The 23,054-nt window shown below is 44.3% G+C and overlaps 1 protein-coding gene across 1 annotated transcript in view; it reads left to right on the forward strand.

Moving 5' to 3' along the window:
- TCP11L1 (t-complex 11 like 1) overlaps positions 1-23,054 on the forward strand; it is a 279,925-nt gene that overhangs the window by 78,062 nt on the left and 178,809 nt on the right. Inside the window, exon 4 of the mRNA XM_069223521.1 lies at positions 10,548-10,668. Coding sequence (XP_069079622.1) covers positions 10,548-10,668 — 121 coding nt within the window. The remainder of the gene's footprint in view (positions 1-10,547; positions 10,669-23,054) is intronic.

Raw genomic sequence — 23,054 nt, forward strand, 5'->3', positions numbered from 1 at the left:
GACTTGATGTGGTAGGGGGAAGATGGAAAGGGAAGCAATGCAATGGGGGAATGCAAATACCATTATTCTCCTTAGTAGATATGGCCACCAGCAATGGGATGAAATCGAAAAACTTGTTTAAATGCTCCTAGAGGGAGATAAAAGGAGAGCCAAAGCGATTATACAAAAGGGGAAGGACATCATCATTACTTGCTTGAAATCAGCACTGGATGAAGCAGACACAGCCCTCAGACAGATGTGCACAGGTACAACCTTAAGGAGGTATGTCTGGCTCAAGATCTCAGGCTTTAAACAAAATGTCCAAGCCTCTATTATCAATATGCCATTTACTGGGCAAGTACTATTTGGCCAGGCAGTAGACAAGTCCTTGCAACAGATCAAAAAGGACAATGAAACTGCAAAATAAATGGGTGTCCTACAGTACAGATGTACTGTCAGGAGGGGAGGAAATATGCTCAGAAGACTCATAGAAAGAGGATCCTTCACAACCGGGGAACAGCAACAACAAATCTAAAGCGGCTCACATCAGGTTACCAGCAAACCACCTATCACCAGTGGCAGCACCCTGCAAGACAGCCCTTTCATGGTAGAGGGAGGGGTAAAGCACAAACTTCCAGAGGAGGAGGAGCAAGTGCCAAATGAAGTGAGAATAGACTCCGGGCCCCACAAAACACCAGTTGGAGGCAGACTAGTGAATTACCCACAAAAATGGGCAAAACTCCCTACGGACAATTGGGTTTTAAACATGATACTTCATGGCTACTGTATAGAACTAATAAAAACTCCACCACCAAAACTGAAAAGATACCAAGAGTTGGAACTTGTACAACTCATGGAGGAAGTGAAATAACTCTTACAAAAACAAGCAATTAAAAGAGTACCAACAAGGGAGTTGAACAAGGGAAATTATTCACCTCACGTCTGGTGCCAAAACAAGACCTCACCCTAAGCCCAGTCTTGGACCTCAGATTCACAAACAAATTCATCCGCACACAGCATTTCAAGATGACAGCACTGTAAGAGGTAATCCCATTCCCACAAATGGGGGACTACATGACAACTATAGACTTAAAGGGCGCCTACCTTCACATACCCATGAGTCAAGCGCACAAGAAGTATCTCAGATTCATATTCGAGAAGGTACATTATCAATTGAGAGTCTTACCGTTCGGCATAAAGTGTGCATCAAGGGTTTTCACAAAATGCCTGCCAAGAGTTGCAGCGTTCCTAAGGAGAAAGGGGATACACTCAGTGTTCTCAATAAACCACAAGGAGTCGTCTCCACAGTCCGAGCAGGAAAAGATCTTCCATGGCGCAGGACTGGATTCAAAGGCAGCACAAGTGTATCCGACTCAGCAGAGAGTAGTGGCAATCATGAAGCAAACTCGCCTTTACCAGAAGGGGCAATCTCTGACAGTGAGGACGGTCATGAAGTTGATAGGCATGATCACATCATGCATCCCACTCATAAATCATGCAGGACCACACATGCCTGTTCCAGGAATGGTTATGCAACAGTAAAAAACTAGTGGTTGTAACAGCAAAAATACAGAAATAAGTACAATGGTGGACATCAAAGACCATAACTCTAGGGAGACCCTTCAAAACACCAACTCCATCAGTGACCATTACAACAGATTCATCCTACAAGGAATAAGGAGCACACACAGACAACCTGAAGATTTGGGGTCAGTGGAACAACATAGATGCGATAAAGTACATCAGCTTCCTAGAGAGGAAGACTGTGCTGCTAGCTATGAAGGCTTTTCAGACACACATAGCAGGGAAAACCGCACTGATGAAAAAAGACAATACAAAAACAATGTTTTACCTGAACAAACAAGGATGCTCAAAGTAATTCACCTTAATCAAACTAGACCAAGAGATACGGCAATGAGCATACCAAAGAAGATCAACTGATGGACAATCCACCTACCAAAGAAGGAGATAATAGAGGCAGACAGACTGAGAAGACAGGAAAGCAGCTCATACAAATGGGAAATGAAGCAAGGAACCCTTGAAAAAATATTCAGGTACTGGGGCACTCCAACAATTGATTTGTTTGCAACAGCAGAGAACAAATAATGCCAATTATTCACCTCCAAGTTTTCAACACCACCAGTCAGAAGGGAATAAAGCCCTGTCACTAAACTGAACAAACACCAATGATGGACGGAATGCGGAACCAATCAAACATTCACCCCCCAGTCACAGATCTGGGTTTAATCCATCAATTATTTTGCTCACCACGCCACCCCAGTTTGGACCCAGCCATATGCAAATAAGTCTTGACCCTATTCGACATGGGAATAGTCCATCCCAAACTGCCAGACCAGGTCCTCCCTGGACCGGAAACAAGCATCCTGGGACCAGTTTCAGGGTATCAACCTTCATCAGCCATGCTAGCGTGAATCCAGTGGCATTGTGAGCCCGGGACCCACGTCTGGGCATACCCAGCGCACCTGGGGTGACAAAAGCAAACAAACACAAATGATGGACGGAATGCGCAACCAATCAAACATTCACCTCCAGTCACAGATCTGGGTTTAATCCATCAGTTCTTTTGCTTATCACGCCATCCCAGTTTGGAGCCAGCCATATGCAAATCAGTCTTGACCCTTGTGGAAACAATACAAATATGCTACTCAGCAGCATGGAAGACTGTACCTTCATGCCCTAGAGAGCATTCAACAAAGAAAAAGGGTGCAGCTCTAGCATTCCTAGCAAACGTACCCATAGACACTATCTGCGCAGTAGCAACATGGGCATCTCCACACACATTCACCAGACATTATTGTGTAGACATACAAATGAACAAGGAAGCTCAGGTGGTACAAAAATTACTGCAGTGCCTGTTTGCAAGTTCATCCTCATTTCACCCCAACCAACCCAAGGAAGGGGATACCGCTACAGAATCTGATGCACAGCATGTGAATCCAGAAAAGGATTCAAACTGCAAAACGTAATGGTTACTTACCAGTAGGAGTAGTTTTGCAGTTTGAAGAGTTTTCTTGATTCACATGCGACTCAACCACCTTCCCAGAAATGGGAAGCAGGACAAACAGGTGGGAAGGAAGTCATACAGAAAGATGACCTGTAAGAAAAAAAAAGAGAAAATAAAATGATACAAATAAAGCAGAAAAGAAGAAAAAAAAAGAATCTGAAGATGGCTACCAGGCAGAGGAACTTTCGGGGTGCCATCTGACGTCACCAAGGGGACGGATCTAGCACCAAATGGTGGTCAGGGGGTCAAAAAAAGGGAAACTCAGACAACGTCGGACCCAACCACGAGATGATCCAGAAAACTCTTCAAGCAGCAAAACGTCTCCTACTGGGAAGTAACCATTTTGTTATTATATGCATCCCACAGGATAATATTCTTTAATAGAATGTGAAAATGCTGACACTTTGCCTCCTTGAAGCAGCTCAAGTTTTTGCACCAATGCCTGATGATAATGGGAGCATCTGTAGCACGTTGATGGAGATTATTCCTGCATTTGTCAAGTGAACGTAAGTCACAACAGTCTGAAAATGAGTATCGGTACCAGAAACAAACTTTAAATAGGTGTAAGTGAAGTGTGAACATTGCCAGGTATTCAGAGGGAAGCACACATCCGCGTGACTTTAATACTACCTGGTGGAGTGCAAATGTAACAAGTTTAACCTGGGCCTAATAATTTGAAAATCTATTACTAAATCAGCATTTATGTTATACCAAAATGAGGTATACCATGCAAAGAGTCCAGGGGTTTCTTTACTAGTGGATAGGGCTTGCTCTAGCAATCCCAAGGTGCTCATTTAGGGAGTAGTGTGGTCGAGCTGCCTTAGGCTTATCAGAGAGGAGTGTTAGTCATCTGCACATATACACACAGTCAATAATTGATGCACATGGTTCAAAATGGAGATCCACACCAATTTATAAAAATAAAACATATCTTTATATATTTTTAAGCAGCATAACCAAAATGATCAGGTAAGTAAGTTTTGCAAGAGAAATACTTTCAGGTTTTAAAAGTCAACAATGCATTTTTTAGAGGCAGCACTGTTATCCTATGGAGGAAAAACGAGTACTGCATACAGGTATAATACAGCAACGTACGGGACCAATCTCCGGGACTTAAGGTAAGTATGGGGCGAGTTCCAAGGCAGCACCAACAGGTCTCTTTGAACAGCACTGGGACGTCCGGGTGCAAAAGTGCTTTTCAGTGTTGGGTGCCCAACGTTATCCTTTGGGGGAAAAACATGTACTGGGTTTGGGAACTTCACAGCGGCTTACAAGACCAATCTCCTGGACTTAAGGTAAGTATGGGGCAAGGTCCAAGGCCACACCAACAGGTCACACTGGGCGGCACTGGGGTGGCTGGACGCAGCAGTGCAGTACAGCGTCAGGTGCCCAAGGTTAGTCAGAGGGGATTAGGGCAGTAAAACGAGGCTGCAGAATTGGACTGGGAGACCAGTCAGGCTGAAACAGCAAGTGGGCTCAGCTCACAATGCTCAGGGATACCTTAGGTCCTCTTCTCCATGGGCCAGGGGCGACGGGTGCAGAGGTGTCTTGAGGCATTGGATTTTCATCACCAGGAGCGTTTACGTTCGGGGTGGCCTGCAAACAGATGCTGCAGGTGGCAGCGGTGAGTCCACAGTGGGAAAGTCCAGGGTGGCCTAGTCTCTGGAGGGCCAGGGGGCCACGCTGGGACCATTGACCCATTTCAGCTCAGGCTAGGTGGTACATGTGCAGTGGGCAGCTCAGGCTAGGTGGTACAGGTGCAGTGGTACTTTCTGGTGTCGGGTTTGGGCGGTCAGGAGTCCTCTCCTGTCTTATGGGGTGCCTGCAATGTGCAGGAAAGCAGCTCTGCTGCTCCACAGGAGGTCCTGGGTCTTTGTTGAAGGCAGGCAGTCCTCCCAGGCTTTAGGAGGCACAACAGCTTGCAGGATGAGACAACTTTGCAATTCGGTTGGAAGAGCAGACAGACCGGCAGGGCTGGTGCCAGGTCAGTTCTTTCTTCCTCAGTCTTTGTTTTCGCGGCTCTTGAGTGTCCTTCTTCTTCATAGGTCAGCAGGAATCTGATTTTCTGGTGCCAGATGCTCCCCTAAATACTGAATTTAGGGGTGTTAGCGCAGTGTAGGGTAGTAGCCAACAGGCTACTTACCCCTGGGGTGACTGCGCTCCCCTATATGACAGCAAACCCCTGTCCCAGAGTTCCTTGTTCTGTCGTCACCTAGATGGCAGACTTTTAAATTTCGTGTCCACATCAGGCAACTCACCTTAGGGATGGAACTGACCTTCGAGTTGACACGCCTTCCTGACTACAAATTTTTCTGCCTGCCCAGGTGTTAAAGGGGCCTTGGGGCAGGGGGGTCGGATTCTCCTTTTGAGGGAAACCAGATCTGCATACCAAGGGTGGTGGGCCTCTTTGAAGTCCCTGCCTTGGAATGCAGATTTGCAGGTCATCCTGTTGGGAGAGGTGTGTTAAGTAGGCATTGTTCCTGCCCGCCCAGGAGCATAGCTTCTCACTGCAACCAAAACCCAGTTTCCTACAATGGGTGTTTTAATATTGTTGGGGAGAGCTTACTCCATCAGGAACCTTTATTTAAATTTAAGTAGAGTATGTCAGTTACTGTTTTTTTTTTTTTTTAACTTCTTCACTGTGAAGCCCTTTTCTGAATTTTAGAGGTAGACTACGTTTAAACCTTCTTAACATTTTTCCCTCAAAAGATTTCCACACCAAATTTGCTTTGTTTTTTTCCATCATCCTGGGAGTTCTAAAGGTACTTGTAGTTTGTAGATTTGCCCTTAGGGGAACCGAGAAAATCACCAAAATATAACTGAATGTTGGCTTTTGTGGAAAAAAATGGGGAAAACTGCTATGCAAAAATGGCATCAACAAAAGTTTTGCTATGATAGGATCACCACCTTCTCAGCTTTCAGAATCCAGAAAATTTGTATAGAAAAAAACACATCTGTTTTTTTAAACACAGTTTTTGCGTTTTCTAAGAGGTATTTATTTTCCATAATTTTGTTGCTTCAGCCTACTTATATTTACATTTTATGGTGGAAACAGTAGTGAAACCCACTGGTAATCATGGAAAGCTATTTCTGAAAGGCAAACAACATTTTAAATTCAGCATGGGGTCATTTGTATTGATCCCTAAAGGTTTTCCAAAGAAACTAACTCCTGAAAAGAAAACATAATAAAAATGAGTAGGAAAAAACAGTCATTACTGACAACGTTTTCATATGTAACTTCTTGTCACGATGGTCAGTTTCCACTAGCAATATACTGTTACGTCCGACAAACACCATTCGTCATAGGGATATAGAGGATTTGTAGTCTCTAAATACACACAGTTCCCAGACCCAACAACTGAGCTGCACCTTAAAATAATTCTTCTGTTGTGCGCTGCCACAGCAATTGGTATGGTAAAATATAAAGAGTGTAGAGTCGGTAGGAAGGAAACCTAAGTACTTCTAAAATGTAGACAAAATACTGAGTTTAGGGACCATACTTATTTGTACATCTTTGAATTTGTGGCTACTTATCCTATCATGAGAATTCAGAGGGCATTTTGCAAAATGTCTTCTCTCTTTCATGCTGGTTTTAGAAACCTCAAATGTATAGAAATATAATTGGTAATAACAAATGTTCTACTATACCCGGTTTCCACACATCTCCCAATACAAATGGTACCTCAGTTGTGTGGCGAGGCCTAGCTCCTGCAATACACTATGCCCCAAAACATAAGAAAATCACTTTTTACCTTGCAAAACCAACCCTTTTTTGCAATTTGGGTAGCTGTGGATTTTGGACCTGCGGGGTCAGCCAGTCAAAATGGAAACCTACCAATCCTGGGCACATTTGGAACACCCAGGGGAGTCCTGGGTGTGCTTGCTTGGATCTCACAAGTTTTCTTTACCTAGAAATCCTTGCAAACTTTGTCTAAAAGCATACATTTTCCTCACATTTCTGTGAGGGAAAGTGCTGGAATCTGCGTGGATCCACACATTTCTTACCACCTAGCATACCCATGTTTCCTGATAAAAAATGGTAACCTACTTGTACGGCAGTGGGCATAGCGCCTGCGACAGGATTGGGCCCAAAAACGCAAACCAACCTATTTTGCAACTTAGATAGTTGGGGATTTTGGGCCTTAGATCAGCTGGCAACCAGAGAGACCTACCCAACCCAGACATTTCTGAAAACTAGAAAGACAGAGGAGTACAGGGTGGTGTTACTTGCATGGATCTGACGAGATTTTTTGTTCCTCCAGAAACCCATGCAAACCTCAAACTTTTCCTAAAAACACACTTATTCTTCACAATTTTTTGTGTTCGAAGTCTGTGGAGATTGACAAATTTCATAGCAGACAGTGTTTACACACTTCTCCTTATAAAAATGGTACCCTACTTTTGTAGGTGGGCCTAGCACCCATGACAAGAATGGTCCTTAAACATCAGCAATAGGTACAGTAATTGAGTCTGGGCTTGGCCGCCACTTGTGAAACCTACCATAGTAAGATATTTACTAAAAAAAAAAAGACACCAGCAGCATCTCCCATTGAGCCTGTTTTTTTTTTTTATGCTCATGATCTCTTTATTGAAAGTTTATGATAAAGCCTAGCAAAACATGAAGTCTGCGATAAGCAATTGTAATGAGACAGGAGACAGGGTGTTGTATATCAGATAAATGTATCAGGGAGCCAGTAATGATTGGCAGTAATAGGTAGAACAGGTGTTAAAGATAGAAACAGCAGGGTGCCACAGGTTCAGATTGATGCTTTCATCATATCATTACATTCCAGAACATGAGTAATGTGAGGTAGTTTATAGGTGGATGCTGCTTACAAGGCATGAGGGGAGGTCAATTGTTGAAGATAAGCATTGGAAAGCAGGTTATTCAAAACACTGCAGAGCCCTGTGCGTCGGTGGGTTGAAACAAGTGAACTCCAAGCTGCTCAGCTAGTCCCATAAGGGTTGGCAGACCATCTCCGGGTTCATGTGTAACCAGTGTTTCTCATCCATCCACTCAAAGCTGTATTGTAAATTTGCGATCCAATAGTATTCGAGAAGGTTAGGCCAGGCTAGTCTAACCTTTCTCTACTCTGCATCAATAGGGAATTAGAGATACTCGGTCGCTTCTCACTCCAGATAAAGGAGCGGATGTCCCGCTGTTAGCGTGCAATTTTGGCTTGGGGGATCGGAGTAGGCAGGGACTGGAAAAGATACAGAACTCTTGGGAGGACATTTATTTTTATGACACTGATGCAACCCACTCAGGCGATATGGAGAGGTTTCCAGCTTTAGAGATCCTCCAGGATGGACCGTTTGAGGTGTGGCCAGTTGGCCTGCATTCAAAAGGACAGCGTTGGGGTTAGGTTAAGACTCAAGTATCTAATTGTGTTGGGGACCCATTGTAATAGCTGTAGGCTTTGCAGAATGGGGAAGTCCTCTTTAGGTATGCTAAGATTGAGCGCAGAGGATATATTGAGCTTGGTTTTTATCCATTTGTGTCACGGACACTAGGCCCTGCCACACAAGTGGAGTTTTTATCAGAATAAATGAGGCTCACTGTGTATTCTGGAATTTTATCCCATGAAAATGAAAGGAAACTGTTTGATTTTAGGCAAACCTTAAGGTTGGCAGGGCATTGTGAGTAAGAAAATGTTTTTGGGCCCATGCAAGGCATACCCCCCCACTGGATTCCTCTCAGTGTCTAGATTTCAGAAATATCTGGCTCCACATCAACTTTCTGGAGCTGACGGACCTCCGCTTGACAGTGAAACCCTACCTACCATCCACCAAGTTGAGGCTGGTACAGGTGCTCACGGACAACACCACTGCTATGTAGTACTGCAACAAACAGGCCAGGGTGGAGGTTGCCCATTCTGTGCTAGGAGCATATGTCCTCCAGTCAGGCTGCCCTTCTGGGAGGATGTACTGTCACAGCAACAAAGCTGGGATCTGCACTGGAGACTGCATTTCGACCTTCCCCCGGGGGTGGTTGATGTCATTTTGGCAGCCAGGCATCCCTTGACGAAAACTGTACATACCTGTTATTGAGACAAATTTGTGGGTTTGGTGTGAGTCATGCCAGATTTACCCCCTCCAGGCCAAGTTATCGGAAATTCTCTTGTTCTGTCTCTTGCCTGGCAAGGCTTTGCTTTTGAAACACTTGAGGCCTCATTTTCCGTTCTTTCAGTCTTCTTCCACTTGCCAGATCAGCCCTTGTTGTTTAAGTAACTGGTTGTGATGTGATTTTTTAAAGAACTGCAACACGTTTGCCCCTTCTCCCTATGTAATGCCCTAATGGGACCATAATCTGGTCCTGACCTACTGATGTGCTCCCCTTTCTAGCCATTCTTCACAACTGTTGTTTACAGCTCCTTACTATTAAGGCTTTGTTCTTCATCGCCAACACCTTGCATGGTGTGTCGTGAGCTTCAGGTTGTTTGTGTCACTCCATTGCTCATAACCTTCTTCCAGACAAATGGTTCTGCAGACTCTGTTCCACATCTGTCAAACCATCACCCTGCCGGCATTCTAGGCTCTGCCTCTTCCCCTCTAAGGAGGAGGAGAGACTAATACATAGATCATACCAAAGACCACCAGATGGATGATCAGCTCTTTGTGGGGTTCATTGGAGTGGAAAAAGGCAAAAAGAGAACCATCTCCTACTTGATTGTACTCTGCATTAAGATCTGTTACACAGTGGCCACAATTCAGTCTCCAGGACTGCATGCTCATTCTAGCAGGGGCAAAGCTGTGACCACTGTGTTGGAACGCGGAGTTCCTTTCCTGGACATTTTCCAGGCGGCTATGTGGGCATTCCTCCATGTTTTTATAAAGCACTATTGCCTTCACATTCGGGTTCACAGAGAGGAGCTTTTTGCCAGTTCAGTTCTACAGGATTCCCTAGTTTTAGTCCATTCACAGACCTCCGGTATTGCTTTGGTATATATTCAAAAGGTGAGGAATCTTCAGCTAGAATTTTCTCAAAGAACAATTTACTTACCGTTGGTAATGCTCTTTATAGAAGAGAGACTATCTAGCTGTAGATTTCTCACTGACCCACTCATCTTCCCTGTTTTGTAATTGGACTCTATCCATTAATAAGAACCCAAGAATAGGAATCTGCACACTTGCTCTGCGCTTGAGGGCTCAAACTGTCTTGGAAGCAACTGACAGCTCGCAGGATTTGTGCCTACAAAGGCTCCACACAATGACAGTTTCCGGCAAGCAGAGGTACTGCTGAAAAGGTTCCGGATCCATTTTGATGCTCAGGTAATATTCAAAAGGTTAGGATTTTGCGACTAGATAAGGTCTCTAACAGACAGAGCGTTATCGAAAGGTAAGTAACTTGTTCATTCTGCAATTTCAATATTAATTTTTTTAAAGTCCATCAATATCCTGTTAGACTTTTGTTAACCCAGTATCTGTTTGTTTCTATTGTCAATAATTCTACCTTTATAGTGTTACATTGATTGCCACAGTGTGGCTTGTTTCAGGAGTTAAGTTGATCTTATTTTAATAAACAATCTTTTTCTGCCAACAGCTTGGAGAAAAGAGTTCGAGACATTGTGCATAAAGCATTTTGGGATTGTTTAGAAGTTCAATTTCATGAAGACCCACCAACCTATGGCCATGCAATTACACTTTTAGGGGAGATTAAAGAGGTAAGTTATGCTTCATTTATGTAGATCGTGCAAAATATCATATTGGGATTATGAACTCATTACCTGTCCGTAGGCAAGAAAATAAACTACTGCACTTGAAAAAGCACCTAAAAACGTGATTTTTCAATTCACCACCTGGCCAGCTTAACTGGACGATTTCCTTCTACCATGTGACACCCACACATATGTACTTTTGCTTAAGTAAGCCTCATGCTGCTTTTATCACCACAAACCTTTTTTTTTATAAAGCACACCAAAACATAGCATCCCTACAAGTGTTAACACAATAATAAATAAAGACATATGCTCCCAGGAATTAAGAAAATGTATCTTCTCTTTGCTTTTTTAAGCATATAGGGCCATATGTACGAACACATTTTCTCATTGACACAGAATGGGAAAAAACCCTTTGCTACATCTGGCCCATAGTGCTTACAGTTTGTTTTGGAACTCACATCAAAGTGTCTGTATTAAGCCTTTTTTATCCAGCCAAAGCTAGTGGCTATGATTGTACAAAAGCATGTTGGGATTATGTGGTTTTAGGAAACAAAAGAAAGCATGGTTTCTATTGATTTGAAGTCAGAAAGATAGGATGCACTGTATAGTGAAGGCATTCATTACCTTCAAGCAGACCCTTCTACTATTTTGCAAGTCTTCTGTTTTAGGATCAAAGAGGGTCTGCCCTCCGTACTGTGGCTAGCCTTTGGCTAATATGACAATGCCAGAACCCAATACACTCTTCAGTAGGAATTATGTATTGGGGTAAGCTGCTGTAGAATAATACAGTCATGTTTATGAGACTGCATCTGAGAAGTTTAAAGGAATCAATACCTTCTGACGTCCACAATTCTTTAAACAGTTTCCCACCTGTATGTTGGCTAGCTCCATGAATGAAATATGAATTCTTAAAGGCGCTCATCTTGGTTTAAAAAAATTTATAACTTGTTTTATTGTTATTTATTTACTCTTTTGCTGTGGCCTCTTGATCTTCTCTGTCTTGATTTTTCCGGAGATATCACGCATTTCCTGATTCTACGAATGGAACTACCCATAGAATTCTTTGATAAGGCATTGTATTTAGCTGTTACCAGACGTTTCACCTTCAGCTAAGTTTAAAGCATTTGCATTAGTTCAGCTGCTCTGACATTTGTTAGGGACTATGCTAACACTGCCCAATTTGCTTTCAGTGTCAGTTATTCCATTTGATGTTAGGTTTTCAGGCTCACAAGGAGTCCACCTACTTTGCACTTGGCACCCTCTGCATTTTCTGGTTAAATAAATAATTTAGATTGCATCCTGTTTTGTTCCTTGCTGCAAGTGTTGATTATTTGTTATCTTGCTCATGTTTTCAGTAGCACCTCACTTCAGGAGATTTTGGAGTATCCATTCTAATATAATTTTCGGGTATATTGTTTCAACTTTATGTTTTGTCTTTTGCTGTCTTCTGGTACTGGTGGTTCCAATTGGTGGACTTCTGAGTTGTTTCTCCAAGGGAGGCAGACAATGTACTTTCAGTATCTAACTGCACTGGCTTTTTTAAATATTTTATATACTTGTACTGTTAAAATCAAGTTCCCTTGCTAGACATTCATTTTTATTCGGGAGTTAAGCATCTTTCCTCAAATCTTCCGGTATCCTAAACTTCATTATTTTACCTTGAGTAAATACTGACTGTTTTCATTTGTCCGATGGTCAGAAGGCCTACACATAAATTTCTTTTTTTTCTAATCTTAATATATTACAGAGTTTAAGTAGAAATCATACATTTGGATACAAAGCAGAAACTGATAGTGGAAGAGTTTGTGCATTCCCCCATCGATTGCATTCTTAGTTTTATCAAAAGCGAAGAATATTTCTATTATTAAATGAACAACTCTCCTAAACTCCCCTTCCAGCCACCCAAGTTACTAAGCCTTCAACACATGACATCATACACATTTTTGGTAGATCATCAAGGGCATGTCACCTAGATTTCTTACATCATAGGGTCTGTGCTTTCCACATCATATTGGACGATTTCCCATTATCTTGCCCCACCCTCACCTCAGGGTGATAACTAATTCAGCGTCCTCCACTTCACTGGGTATGATACTGAGGGTGTTACTTCTGACAGGTATGTCACTTGTGGGGCCTATTGTTTTTCAAAGTACAGAGTGTTCTCAGACATGCCACATGTTAGCTTTTCCATCGCCATAATAATCCAGAGGTGAAGAATGCCAGTGTGCGGTTCTTTTGGGGGTGGGGAGAGGGGGGTGGGGAGAGGGGGGGTATTTTTGCTTCCAAAATGCCTAATTTACGGATGTTCTCACCCAATGTGGATCATATCCCTCATCGTTCCACAGACCTTCCAACACATTAGACTGGCTGTAGGTTTAAACTTTTGTAGCTTTACCAGACAGCTATGCTAATCAAACAGTAATTTATAATGAAACTCCCTACCCAGTATGCTATGCACAGTCCTGATCAGGTCTTCCCAGATGTGACCATGCTTTCCTGATATATGACCATTGTTCCTCTGTGAGTTCCTTTCTTATGAGGGTTACACGTTTTTCTTTGTATGTGTGAGAATTGTCTATGGACTGCTATGAGAAGTTTGTATAGCATAAAAATGACGACCTACGTTCCAGTAGCATGGATAAACTTTTCCACTGAGCATTACTGCTTCTTTAATTGAGGGATGGGAGACCCAATGTTGCACTTGATCATAGTGTACCATATCTCCCACCCGGGATTCTCTTCCAGTCATTACATGTTTGAATTACTCCTTGTGGTACATATCGGTCACCATGAGGCAGTCTGTCTTGTGCCATGCATTAAAAGGTCCAGGGCTAGTGCTGGGGTGAAAAATAGATTGAAGTGAACTGGGGGTGTATGGGTAGGGATATGTAGCCAAATACAGTCGGTTGTTAAGTGCATTTCAGATTGTAATTCAGGTTGCTATTTGGGCGCTGGGGTGCACATTGGCAGGACTGTCTTTCCTTTTTTCCAGTTGAGGTCCCAAAGTGTTGGCCCTGCTACGGCCCTGGCTCTGCCCATGTGCACCCATATTTTGTCTGATTTGCATGTGCTCCTTTCTGCTAGCACGCTTAGCTGTTCTGCTCTTTAGTATGTGTGTATATCTGGCAGTTCAAACCCTTCCCTTCCTCTGGTTTGAGAGAGTACTTTATGTGGGATTGCTTTGTTCCTCCTCCCCAGACGCATTTCAAAATCATATTCTTTAAAGTGGAGAAACACATTTCTGGCACCATTATGAGTAAGAACTGGAACAAGCAAAAAGTAATCTGGGAAGCACATTCATCTTGATGGCATTGATCTTGCCCAGCCATTTTACAGATAGATGTACCCATCTCTGGAGGTCCCACCAGATCTCTGTTAGAAGGGGAGTCATATATTTATAAATATAGCACATTTGGTGTAAACTTCCCCCCCATGAAGATAATGCCTCTTGAGGACAATTTAATTTTTGTGCTACTGGATTGCATCAACCTAACTCAATTTCAGTATTTCGACTTTGGTTGTATTTATATTAAACTCCGAGATTCCAAACATTTTAATTGGGACTGTCAATGTTCCACTAGGGTAAAATAATGTTATTAGCAAAGTCGCCTTCAATATGTGTATGTAGTGCCCCTTGTAGCACCAAGTCCATCAGAGCAATGGTTGGAAAATCCGTCTTCGTCCCCTCTTCGGCCTGTCTACCTAATTTTTGCCCATAAAAGTAGGCACATGATTGAATATAGATATAATTGCTATCTCAGATTAGGATCTAAATTGTATGGGGGTTACCAGTACATTCTGAGGACGTTGAAAAAAACGTATAATCTTGTTTTGTATTGTGTACTCAAGTTTCTTAAAAAACGCTTATGCATACTGTATTCCAGTGCTTGTTCTGTCCATTCTACGGTCCCAAACAGCATTAAAGTCACCCATGATTATGATATTTCTCTCTGTGAACCCCAATAGTATGGCTACTGTGTTGCATAAAAAGTATCTTGACCTGAGGTGGGGTGATAGATAGCCTCTATTGTCAACTTTTCCCCTTTCACTAGCCCCTTGAACATGAGATATCTACCCTCTTTATCTTTCTTAATACAGTTTTTTTTATAAAAACACAAATGCCTGTGTATGAAGAGGGGTACACCATTATGTCTAAAGTAGAGATATTGCTTATACCTCAGTCTTGTCTATCACTGACCTGGTCAGTGCACTGCTCTGCCTCACGTGGCTCCACCCTGTAAGTAGAGCAGTTTCACTGGCTCCTCTGAACTCCTGGCCCCTGTCAGGAGTTCGAGGCCCTTCTCCACCCACAGGCTTCTGCCTGCGCCTCATCCCTGGTGTCTAATGGGAGAGCTCTGCTTTCCTACTAGGCTAGCTTCTGCCTCTCTCATCCTTTTGCTTTACTGTGCTCTCTGCTCTGCTTCACTACTGTCCCTTAGTTCTCCTTTTCCTCATTTCTCTCTCACTCTGCTCTCTCTCTCACTTTCGTTCTCCCCCACTCTATCTCCCCTGCTGCAGCTGCCCCTGCGGCCCCGCCCCTCCTCTCTCTCCCATGCTGCACTCCTGAGGCTACTGCCCCCGCGGCCCGCCCCCTTTTTCGCATGTTTTTTTGTCCCCCTCCCACCTCCAAGCTGTCCTCTCCTCCCCCCCACCTCCCTACTTAATGGCGGCCGCTGCATGGTAGGTCGAGCAATATCACTGACCTAGTCAGAGCACTGCTCTTCCTCCCGTGGCTCCACCCTGTAAGTAGAGTCCTTTCTCAGGCTCCTCTGAACTCCTGACCCCTGTCAGGAGTTTGAGGCCCTCCTCCACCCGCAGGCTTCTGCCTGCGCCTCATCCCTGGTGTCTAGTGGGAGAGCTCTGCTTTCCTACTAGGCTACCTTCTGCCTCTCTCCTCCTTTTGCTTTGCTTTGCTCTCTGCTCCGCTTCACTTCTGTCCTTTAGTGCTCGTTTTGATTTGCTTTGCTCTCTGCTCTGCTTCACTACTGTCCCTTAGTGCTCCTTTTCCTTGTTTCTCTCTCACTCTGCTCTCTCTCTCCCCCACTGCTGCTGCCCCTGCGGCCCGCCCCCTCCTCTCTCTCCCACGCTGCACTCCCGCCGCTGCTGCCCCCGCACCCCCTCTTTTCAGCTCCGCCACCTTTTTCGTGACGTTGTTTGTCCCCCTCCCGCCTCCCAGCTGTCCTCTCCTCCCCCCCACCTCCCTACTTAATGGCAGCCGCTGTGTGGCCGCGCCGCTGGCGTGCCAAAGGCAAGACCATCTGCACCCATCCGCACCTGGACCGCGCCCAGCGCAAGAACCCCTGGCTCCCGTCCCCCCCACCACCGTCAGGCACGTCTTCACTACGACGACGCCACCCTCCGCTCCCTCAACACCGGCCACTCTCCCGCCTGCCTTCGAACTTCCCCGCAGACCACCCGCGGACCCTTCACCTGCCAGAACTGCACCTTCACCAGCCTCCACCCACCAAGGCAGGACGCAACCATCTCAAATGTATCCTCCTGAACACCCGCTCCGTCCACAAGCACGCAGTAGAGCTATGGAATCTACTCAACTCAGCCTCCCCAGATGTCACCTTCCTGACCGAGACCTGGATGAACCCCTCCTCAACACCTGACATCGCCATAGCCATCCTGGACGGCTACAAGATCACCCGCAGGGACCGCTCCAAAAAACCAGGAGGAGGCATCGCCATCATCCACAAAAAAAAACTCAGGATCACGACCAACACTGAAGACACCCTCAGCACTGCTGAACACCTGCACATTCAAATCCACAGTGACCCAAACACTGCCCTCCGAGGGACCCTCGTCTACAGGCCCCCGACAGCAGTTCAGCGACACCCATTACTGACATCATAAGCATGCATACTCTTGCATTCCACCTCGAGAACACCAGCGACAACAACACCGCCACCCTGCTCGACAACCTCTCCAACCTCGGCCTCAAACAGCTTGTCACGGCACCAACCCTCTCCGCAGGACACACACTCGATCCTATTTTCTCCGCCAGAAATCGCGTCTTTCAGCCACACCACCGAACTCCAGTAGACAGACCACCGCTGTATCCACTTCTCCTTCAAGAAACCCACAACACACCACCACCCTCAACGGATCCCCCCACCACAGTTGGAACAAGGTCACCGAAGACCAACTTATCGCGACCCTCTCCCAGAACCCACCCATCGACACCACCAACACTGAGGCAGCTGCCCGCAACTTCAGGCAATGGGTCCACACCCGTGCCAATATTCTTGCCCCAATCAAGTATCCCTCCAACAGACACACTGACAGAAAGGCCTTCTGGTTTACCGCCGACCTCCACGAATCTAAGCAAAGCTGCCCAAGACTCGAAAGAAAGTGGCGCCAAGATCAGACTCTGGACAACCTCACAGCCTTCAAAAACGCCATCCGCAGACACCACCAACTCATCTGAGCTGATAAGAGAACCACCTTCAGAGACCGAATAAACAACAACGCACCCAGCCACAAGTAGCTCTTCAACATCATGAAGGAACTCTCCAACCCCAGCTCCAATGACATCCGACCATCCCAAGACCTCTGCGACTCCCTAGCCTCCTACTTCCACCACAAGATTGCAAACATCCACAACAGTTTCAGCACCCAGACCTCCCCGGCAACCACCAACACCACAGATTCACCTCCGACCAACCTCCTGCTCTCCTGAACCCCCATCAACAACAACACCATTGAAATCATGAACACCATCCACTCCGTCTCTCCATCTGACCCCTGCCCTCACCACATCCTCAACAAAGCAAGCTCTGTCATTGCGCCCCAACTACGGAAGATCATCAACAGCTCCTTCGAGTCTGCCACCTTCCCGGAGAGCTGGAAACACGCCGAGATCAACGCCTTCCTCAAAAAACCCGAGGGGGACCCAAAGGACCTCAAGAACTTCCAGCCTATCTTCCTGCTCCCCTTCCCGGCAAAAGTCTTCGAGAAGGCTGGACCTAATAGTCAAGTCTTCTGTCCGCACTAAGTGATGCAACAAATCACACACAAACAGATAGCACACTAACGCACTTGAGTGGTCATTGTTTTAAAGATGAATCCTAAAAATTGCAAACTGAAGGAAAGGAAAGATAAAACATTTTACCATATGCAATGTAAGGTTGAATGGTAATATCACATTGTGGTATGTGGGACATTTCATTTACACTTCTGGAGAAACATGTGCGTGCAGGGGAGCTGGTTTGCTCAAATTTCATGTGATATGTTACAAACGTTTAGATGACCCAGACAAATTAATGTTGCTATAGATAATTATATAAAGTTAGAAACTCCAGAAAAAGCTGATGTGGTCCTTTTCTCATGCAGTCATCAAGGAAATCGAATCCTTGGACAACAAAAGGAAAGGTTTCCAGAATTTAACCAGCAAGGAACTTCTAGCCCTGCAGAGAAGAACACACCTTGTAATATAAACCGCTAATAAAGGTAGAGCAATTGTCATCAAATGTGAAGCCAATTACTGTAAAACCTGCCTGACTCTACTAAGGGATAAGAGGAATTATCAGGTGTTAAGATCTGACCCGACTAGGAGACTCCAACAAGAGATCACAAATTTGGCGGAGGAGACTAAGGATAACGAGTGGATTAATGCTAAGGCAGCTGAATTTCTGGTAGTCCAAAATCCTAAAACACCATATTTTTATACGCTTCCAAAAGTACACAAAGAGAAAGTCCCCCCACCAGGACGCCCAATAGTATCTGGAATTGGAACCATTGTCCTAGTTCTTGGACTGGTTTCTACGCCCAATGGTGGAACAAACAAGACCATAAATTAAGGACATCAAACACTTTTTGAATATCCTGAAAGAGATAACGGTTCACCCCCAGGTGGACATTCTGGTATGTTCTGATGTAGAAGCCCTCTACATGACTATACATCAGGAAGAGAGACTGAGAGTAATTTCCAACCGGTTACAAGACACAAATTGGTTTTGGGTAGCACCCCTTGAATGGATTATGAAATTAGCACTGCTGGTCCTCACTGCTTATTCCTCCAAAGACATGGTACATCGATGGGAAGTACTTTTGCTCCTAGCATAGCATGCTTGTATATGCACATGTTTGAGGAAAATCACATATGAAACAATAACTTTTTTTTTTTTTTTTTTTTTTTTTTTTACCACATATGAAGTTATAGGTTAGATATATAGACAATGTGTTTTCATAATGGCAGAGTGACAAATTAGAACAGACTCTCTTTATTGAATGGCTTTACTCAAGGAATCCTTGTTTAAAGTTCAACATGTCCTATGACCAGAAGAAAGTTTCCTTCCTGGACGTGAGAGTACATACTACTGAAGGAGGTTTCTTGACCACCTTACACACAAAATCAACTGATAAGAATAGTCTTTTCCACTTTACCAGCACACATCCTAGAGCCCTTAGAGAAAATCTTCCAGCAAGGTCAAGTCCTTCAAATTAGACAAAATTGCTCTTCCATAGAGAATTACAAAGATCTTTTGAAGAAATTACGAGAGAAGGAGTATTCTATTCAGATCATTAATAGAGCAAAGAAACAAGCCAGGAACACCCCACAAGAATCACTTTTAGAACCAAGAATCCCAAAATCCTTTGACTCGATCATTTGTGTAACAACAAATAATAGTTGGTTGAATCAAGTTGAGAAGATCATTAACACACGCTGGTGTATTCTTAACTCAAAGTGGCTGTCTCTTGCCAAGCCTATGTTCTCTTTCAAGAGGAACAAGAGTATGAGAGATTATCTGGTATATACCAGACCTAAAACAGTATTTAAACAGCAGCAGACTACCCTTTGGGACTTACCTCCGATTACAGGACATTATCCATGTGGGCAATGCTCGGTCTGCCCATTAACTAAGCATTCCAAGACCCTAGATCTAGGCCTCCCTACTATGGGTGGACAATGCACCCACACGAATTGCAACTCTGAAAATGTAGTTTATCTGATTGAATGTCCCTGCAAACTAAAGTATGTAGGAATGACATTATGGCCGGTAAAAATAAGGATAAACAAACATAGGAGCACTATCCGATGCAAAAAAGCTTCAACCAGATTAACAGCACATTATTTGGAATTGGCCCACAGTGAGAACAATATCTCTTGGACAGTTAGAGAAAAGGTGCTCTGCAATCCAACATTCCTGAAACTACTGTTAGAAAAAGAACAACGCCTGGTATACAGATTGAAAACCCATATCATAGGGTTGAAGGATGAGGGGCCCTGGAATGCTCTCAACATGACATAATAACAGCAGGTGACAGAAAACCATTATCTAGATCCGGGCACAAGTATCATACAGTGGAGTTTTGCCTTTTCATCTATTGGGAGTTTTAACAATATTCCATACCATGAAGTGAAAGGTTAGCTCCTACCCATGTAGCGGCCCGTCAATAGATGAGAGTTGGTTGTTTGAACAGTGACTGTCTCCCACAAGGAGGACAAGGTTTAGGTTACTTAGGTATATTAGATGCCCCTAGATTTGTGGGACCAACCATAGTGCCTCAGTAAGTAGGGAACGGCTGCAGAGGAGTATGTGGAATAAATAACATAGTATTACCCTTGCACTGTTTTGTTTAATATGGGCAGCAGCAGTTACAGTCCTCCTAAGGTGGTCAAGATATAGAAGATTTCTAAAATACCATTAATGAATGACAAAAGGACATCCGCTTTTTCTGGAGTTTTTAACGTTATATAATTATCTATGACAACATTAATTTGCCTGGGTTATCTAAACGTTTATAACATATCACATGAAATTTGAGCTGTCTACCCTACACACACACAAGAAAGTCAATCAAATGAAGAAATCAGCAGAGTATTTTTTTTTTATGCCAATTGCCGCATAGACAAAGTGAGGAAATCCCTTCTCTGTGTTTAGGGAACACTGGAAGTATGACGTACGCCGCAAGTTGGACGTACGCATACACTTAAACATGGCGCCCTGTAATTTAGCGGCACCGCATACAAGCGGCACAAGCCGGGACAGAGCAGACACTAACAGGAGTTTGTTGCAGCACGATACCCTTGAGGCGTGAGTATGGAGGACCTCGCCTCCTTAAAAGAAGAGGTCAGAGGTGATTCAACGCTGCCCCCGTCCTCATGCCTGAGATCTTAAAATAATTTTAGAAATTAAAGGTTTCTTATTTAGAAAGTAAAGGTTCGGCGTCTCATTATGTAGGATTTAGGAATTTAAAGTCCTTTGGACCACACAATTCCTTGAATTGGAAGTCGAGACTCCAAAAAATTATCAGACCACTGTCTGTGTTTGTCTCTTACAGTCACTATTGGAATATTTTGGATTGACCCACATTGGGGCTTCTGTGTAACCACACGTTACACGCAGAGCATGCAGACTACGACTGTTGGAGTGTGAGCACACCTGTTCAGGGTTGAGATTTTCAGACACTATCACTGTTTCCCCACAAGTGTAAATGAAATGTTCCACATGACTCAATGTGGTACTACCATTTTACCTTACATTGTATTTGGTAAAATGTTTTATTTACCCTTTCCTTCTGTTTGTGATTTTATGACTCCTCTTTAAAACAATAACCACTCAAGCGAGTTAGTGTGCTCCCTGTTTGTGTGTGGTTTGTCGCATCACTTAGTGTCATCAGAAGACTTACCTGTTAGGTCAGGGACCTGGGATCCTTCCCTTGATTTTTTCATCCTAAAGAAAGCCCGGGACCATCTTGTTGGCCAGACAAAAAGGCTGAAACATGTCGACGATTTTGAAAGAGGATCATAGGAATATAATGTCTTAGAGAAATTTCTGTCCCTTTAATATAATTTATTTTTAATGATACCCACGACCACAGTGAATGAAGGGATACCTTAGTGAGTAGTGAGGTATTTTTATCTTTACACCCCTGGCAGATTATCTCAAGAGCTCCCGAAATCCAGTTGAGCCCACTTTGGCTTGTAGGTGCCAAAGCGGACCGGACGATGAAGCAATCCACTATTAGAGTGGGTGAGGGTCGTAAGAAGAAAATGAATTATTTTCTTTATCATTAAGAAGGTTGGGTTGTGTCTTAATCAAAAACAAGTATATATGGGTGAGGAATACTCTTTTGTGTGATTTCAGTAGCCAGAGAGGAGGTATTCCTCTGTACCACAGGGACATTTAAATAGTCCCCTTAAAATGATTCTTCCTTGCCCTCAGAAGGATTGAGGAGGAAAGGATTTCATTCTCTCCCCTCCTGTCCTTGAAGAAGATGTAAGGTAGGGTTTGATGCCAAAAGTCCAAACTGGTCCACAGTTCTCACGCTGGTCGGTTCCTTTTTGTCTTTTTTCTTCTTTAAGTCAGACATGTCTAAGTTCCTGGTCTCAAGGAGCCACCTAAATACTCAATTTAGGGGTATTTAGGGGAGTGTAGGATAGTATCCAATGGGCTACTTACCCCTGGAGTGACCACAACCCCTATATGGCCACTGCCAGTGGGGAGTAGGCATAACACTGCAAAACCACAACAAAATTGCTTTCTGTTGGTCTAGGACCAGTGTATGGGAGAGGCTGACAACCTCCACTTACCCATCTTGCTCCTTGGAAGGAGGGCAGTCAGGAAGAGCTTCACTCTCCTCTTCCATCCCATCATCAGTGACTAGGAGTATAGTCAACTCAGACTTCTCGAAGTGGAGCTTGAGGTATTTGACATGCAGGACCCTCAAAAGGTTTCTGGGAGCGTTGAGGTGCACCAGGTAGGTGTCATTACTCTTGTGCTCCTTCACCTCATAAGGTACAGCACAGCAGTCTTTCAGGACCCTGGGCTCCACGGGCTCCGTCACCCACACTTTTTGACCAAGCTGAAACTCAGCCAGAAGGGCATTCTGGTCGTACCACCATTTAATGTCTTCCTGGCTGGTTTCCAGATTCTACTGGGTGAGTTTCCTTAATTACGCCGTCTGGCTACAGCGTGCCAGCATGTAGCTGACCACATCCTGAGGGGCCTTCCTGGGAGCTTGCTCCCAGCTCTTCTTCACCAAACTAAGAGACCTCTCATAGGTTGCCCATATAGAAGTTCAGAGGGGCTCAAACCAACCCCCTTCTGTAGTACCTCCCTGTAGGCAAACAAAAGGCATGGCAAGAGGACATCCCATTTCCTCATCATGGGCTCTTTCTGACCCTTATCAAGCCCTTAAGTGTCCTCTTCAAACTTTTAACAAGCCCATTGGTTTGAGGATGGCAAGGAGTGGAGATCTTGTAGGTTACCCCACACTCCTTCCACATGGTCTTCATTTACCCTGACAGGAAGTTGGTACCATGGTCGGATACCAACTCCTTGGGCAACCCAACTCTGGTACAGATCCCCATTAGTGCCCTGGCCAATGCAGCCGTATTCATAATTCTCAAAGGGATAGCCTCCAAGTACCGGTTGGTA

Source organism: Pleurodeles waltl, chromosome 3_1, assembly GCF_031143425.1.
Source record: "Pleurodeles waltl isolate 20211129_DDA chromosome 3_1, aPleWal1.hap1.20221129, whole genome shotgun sequence".
Taxonomy (NCBI): Eukaryota; Metazoa; Chordata; class Amphibia; order Caudata; family Salamandridae; genus Pleurodeles; species Pleurodeles waltl.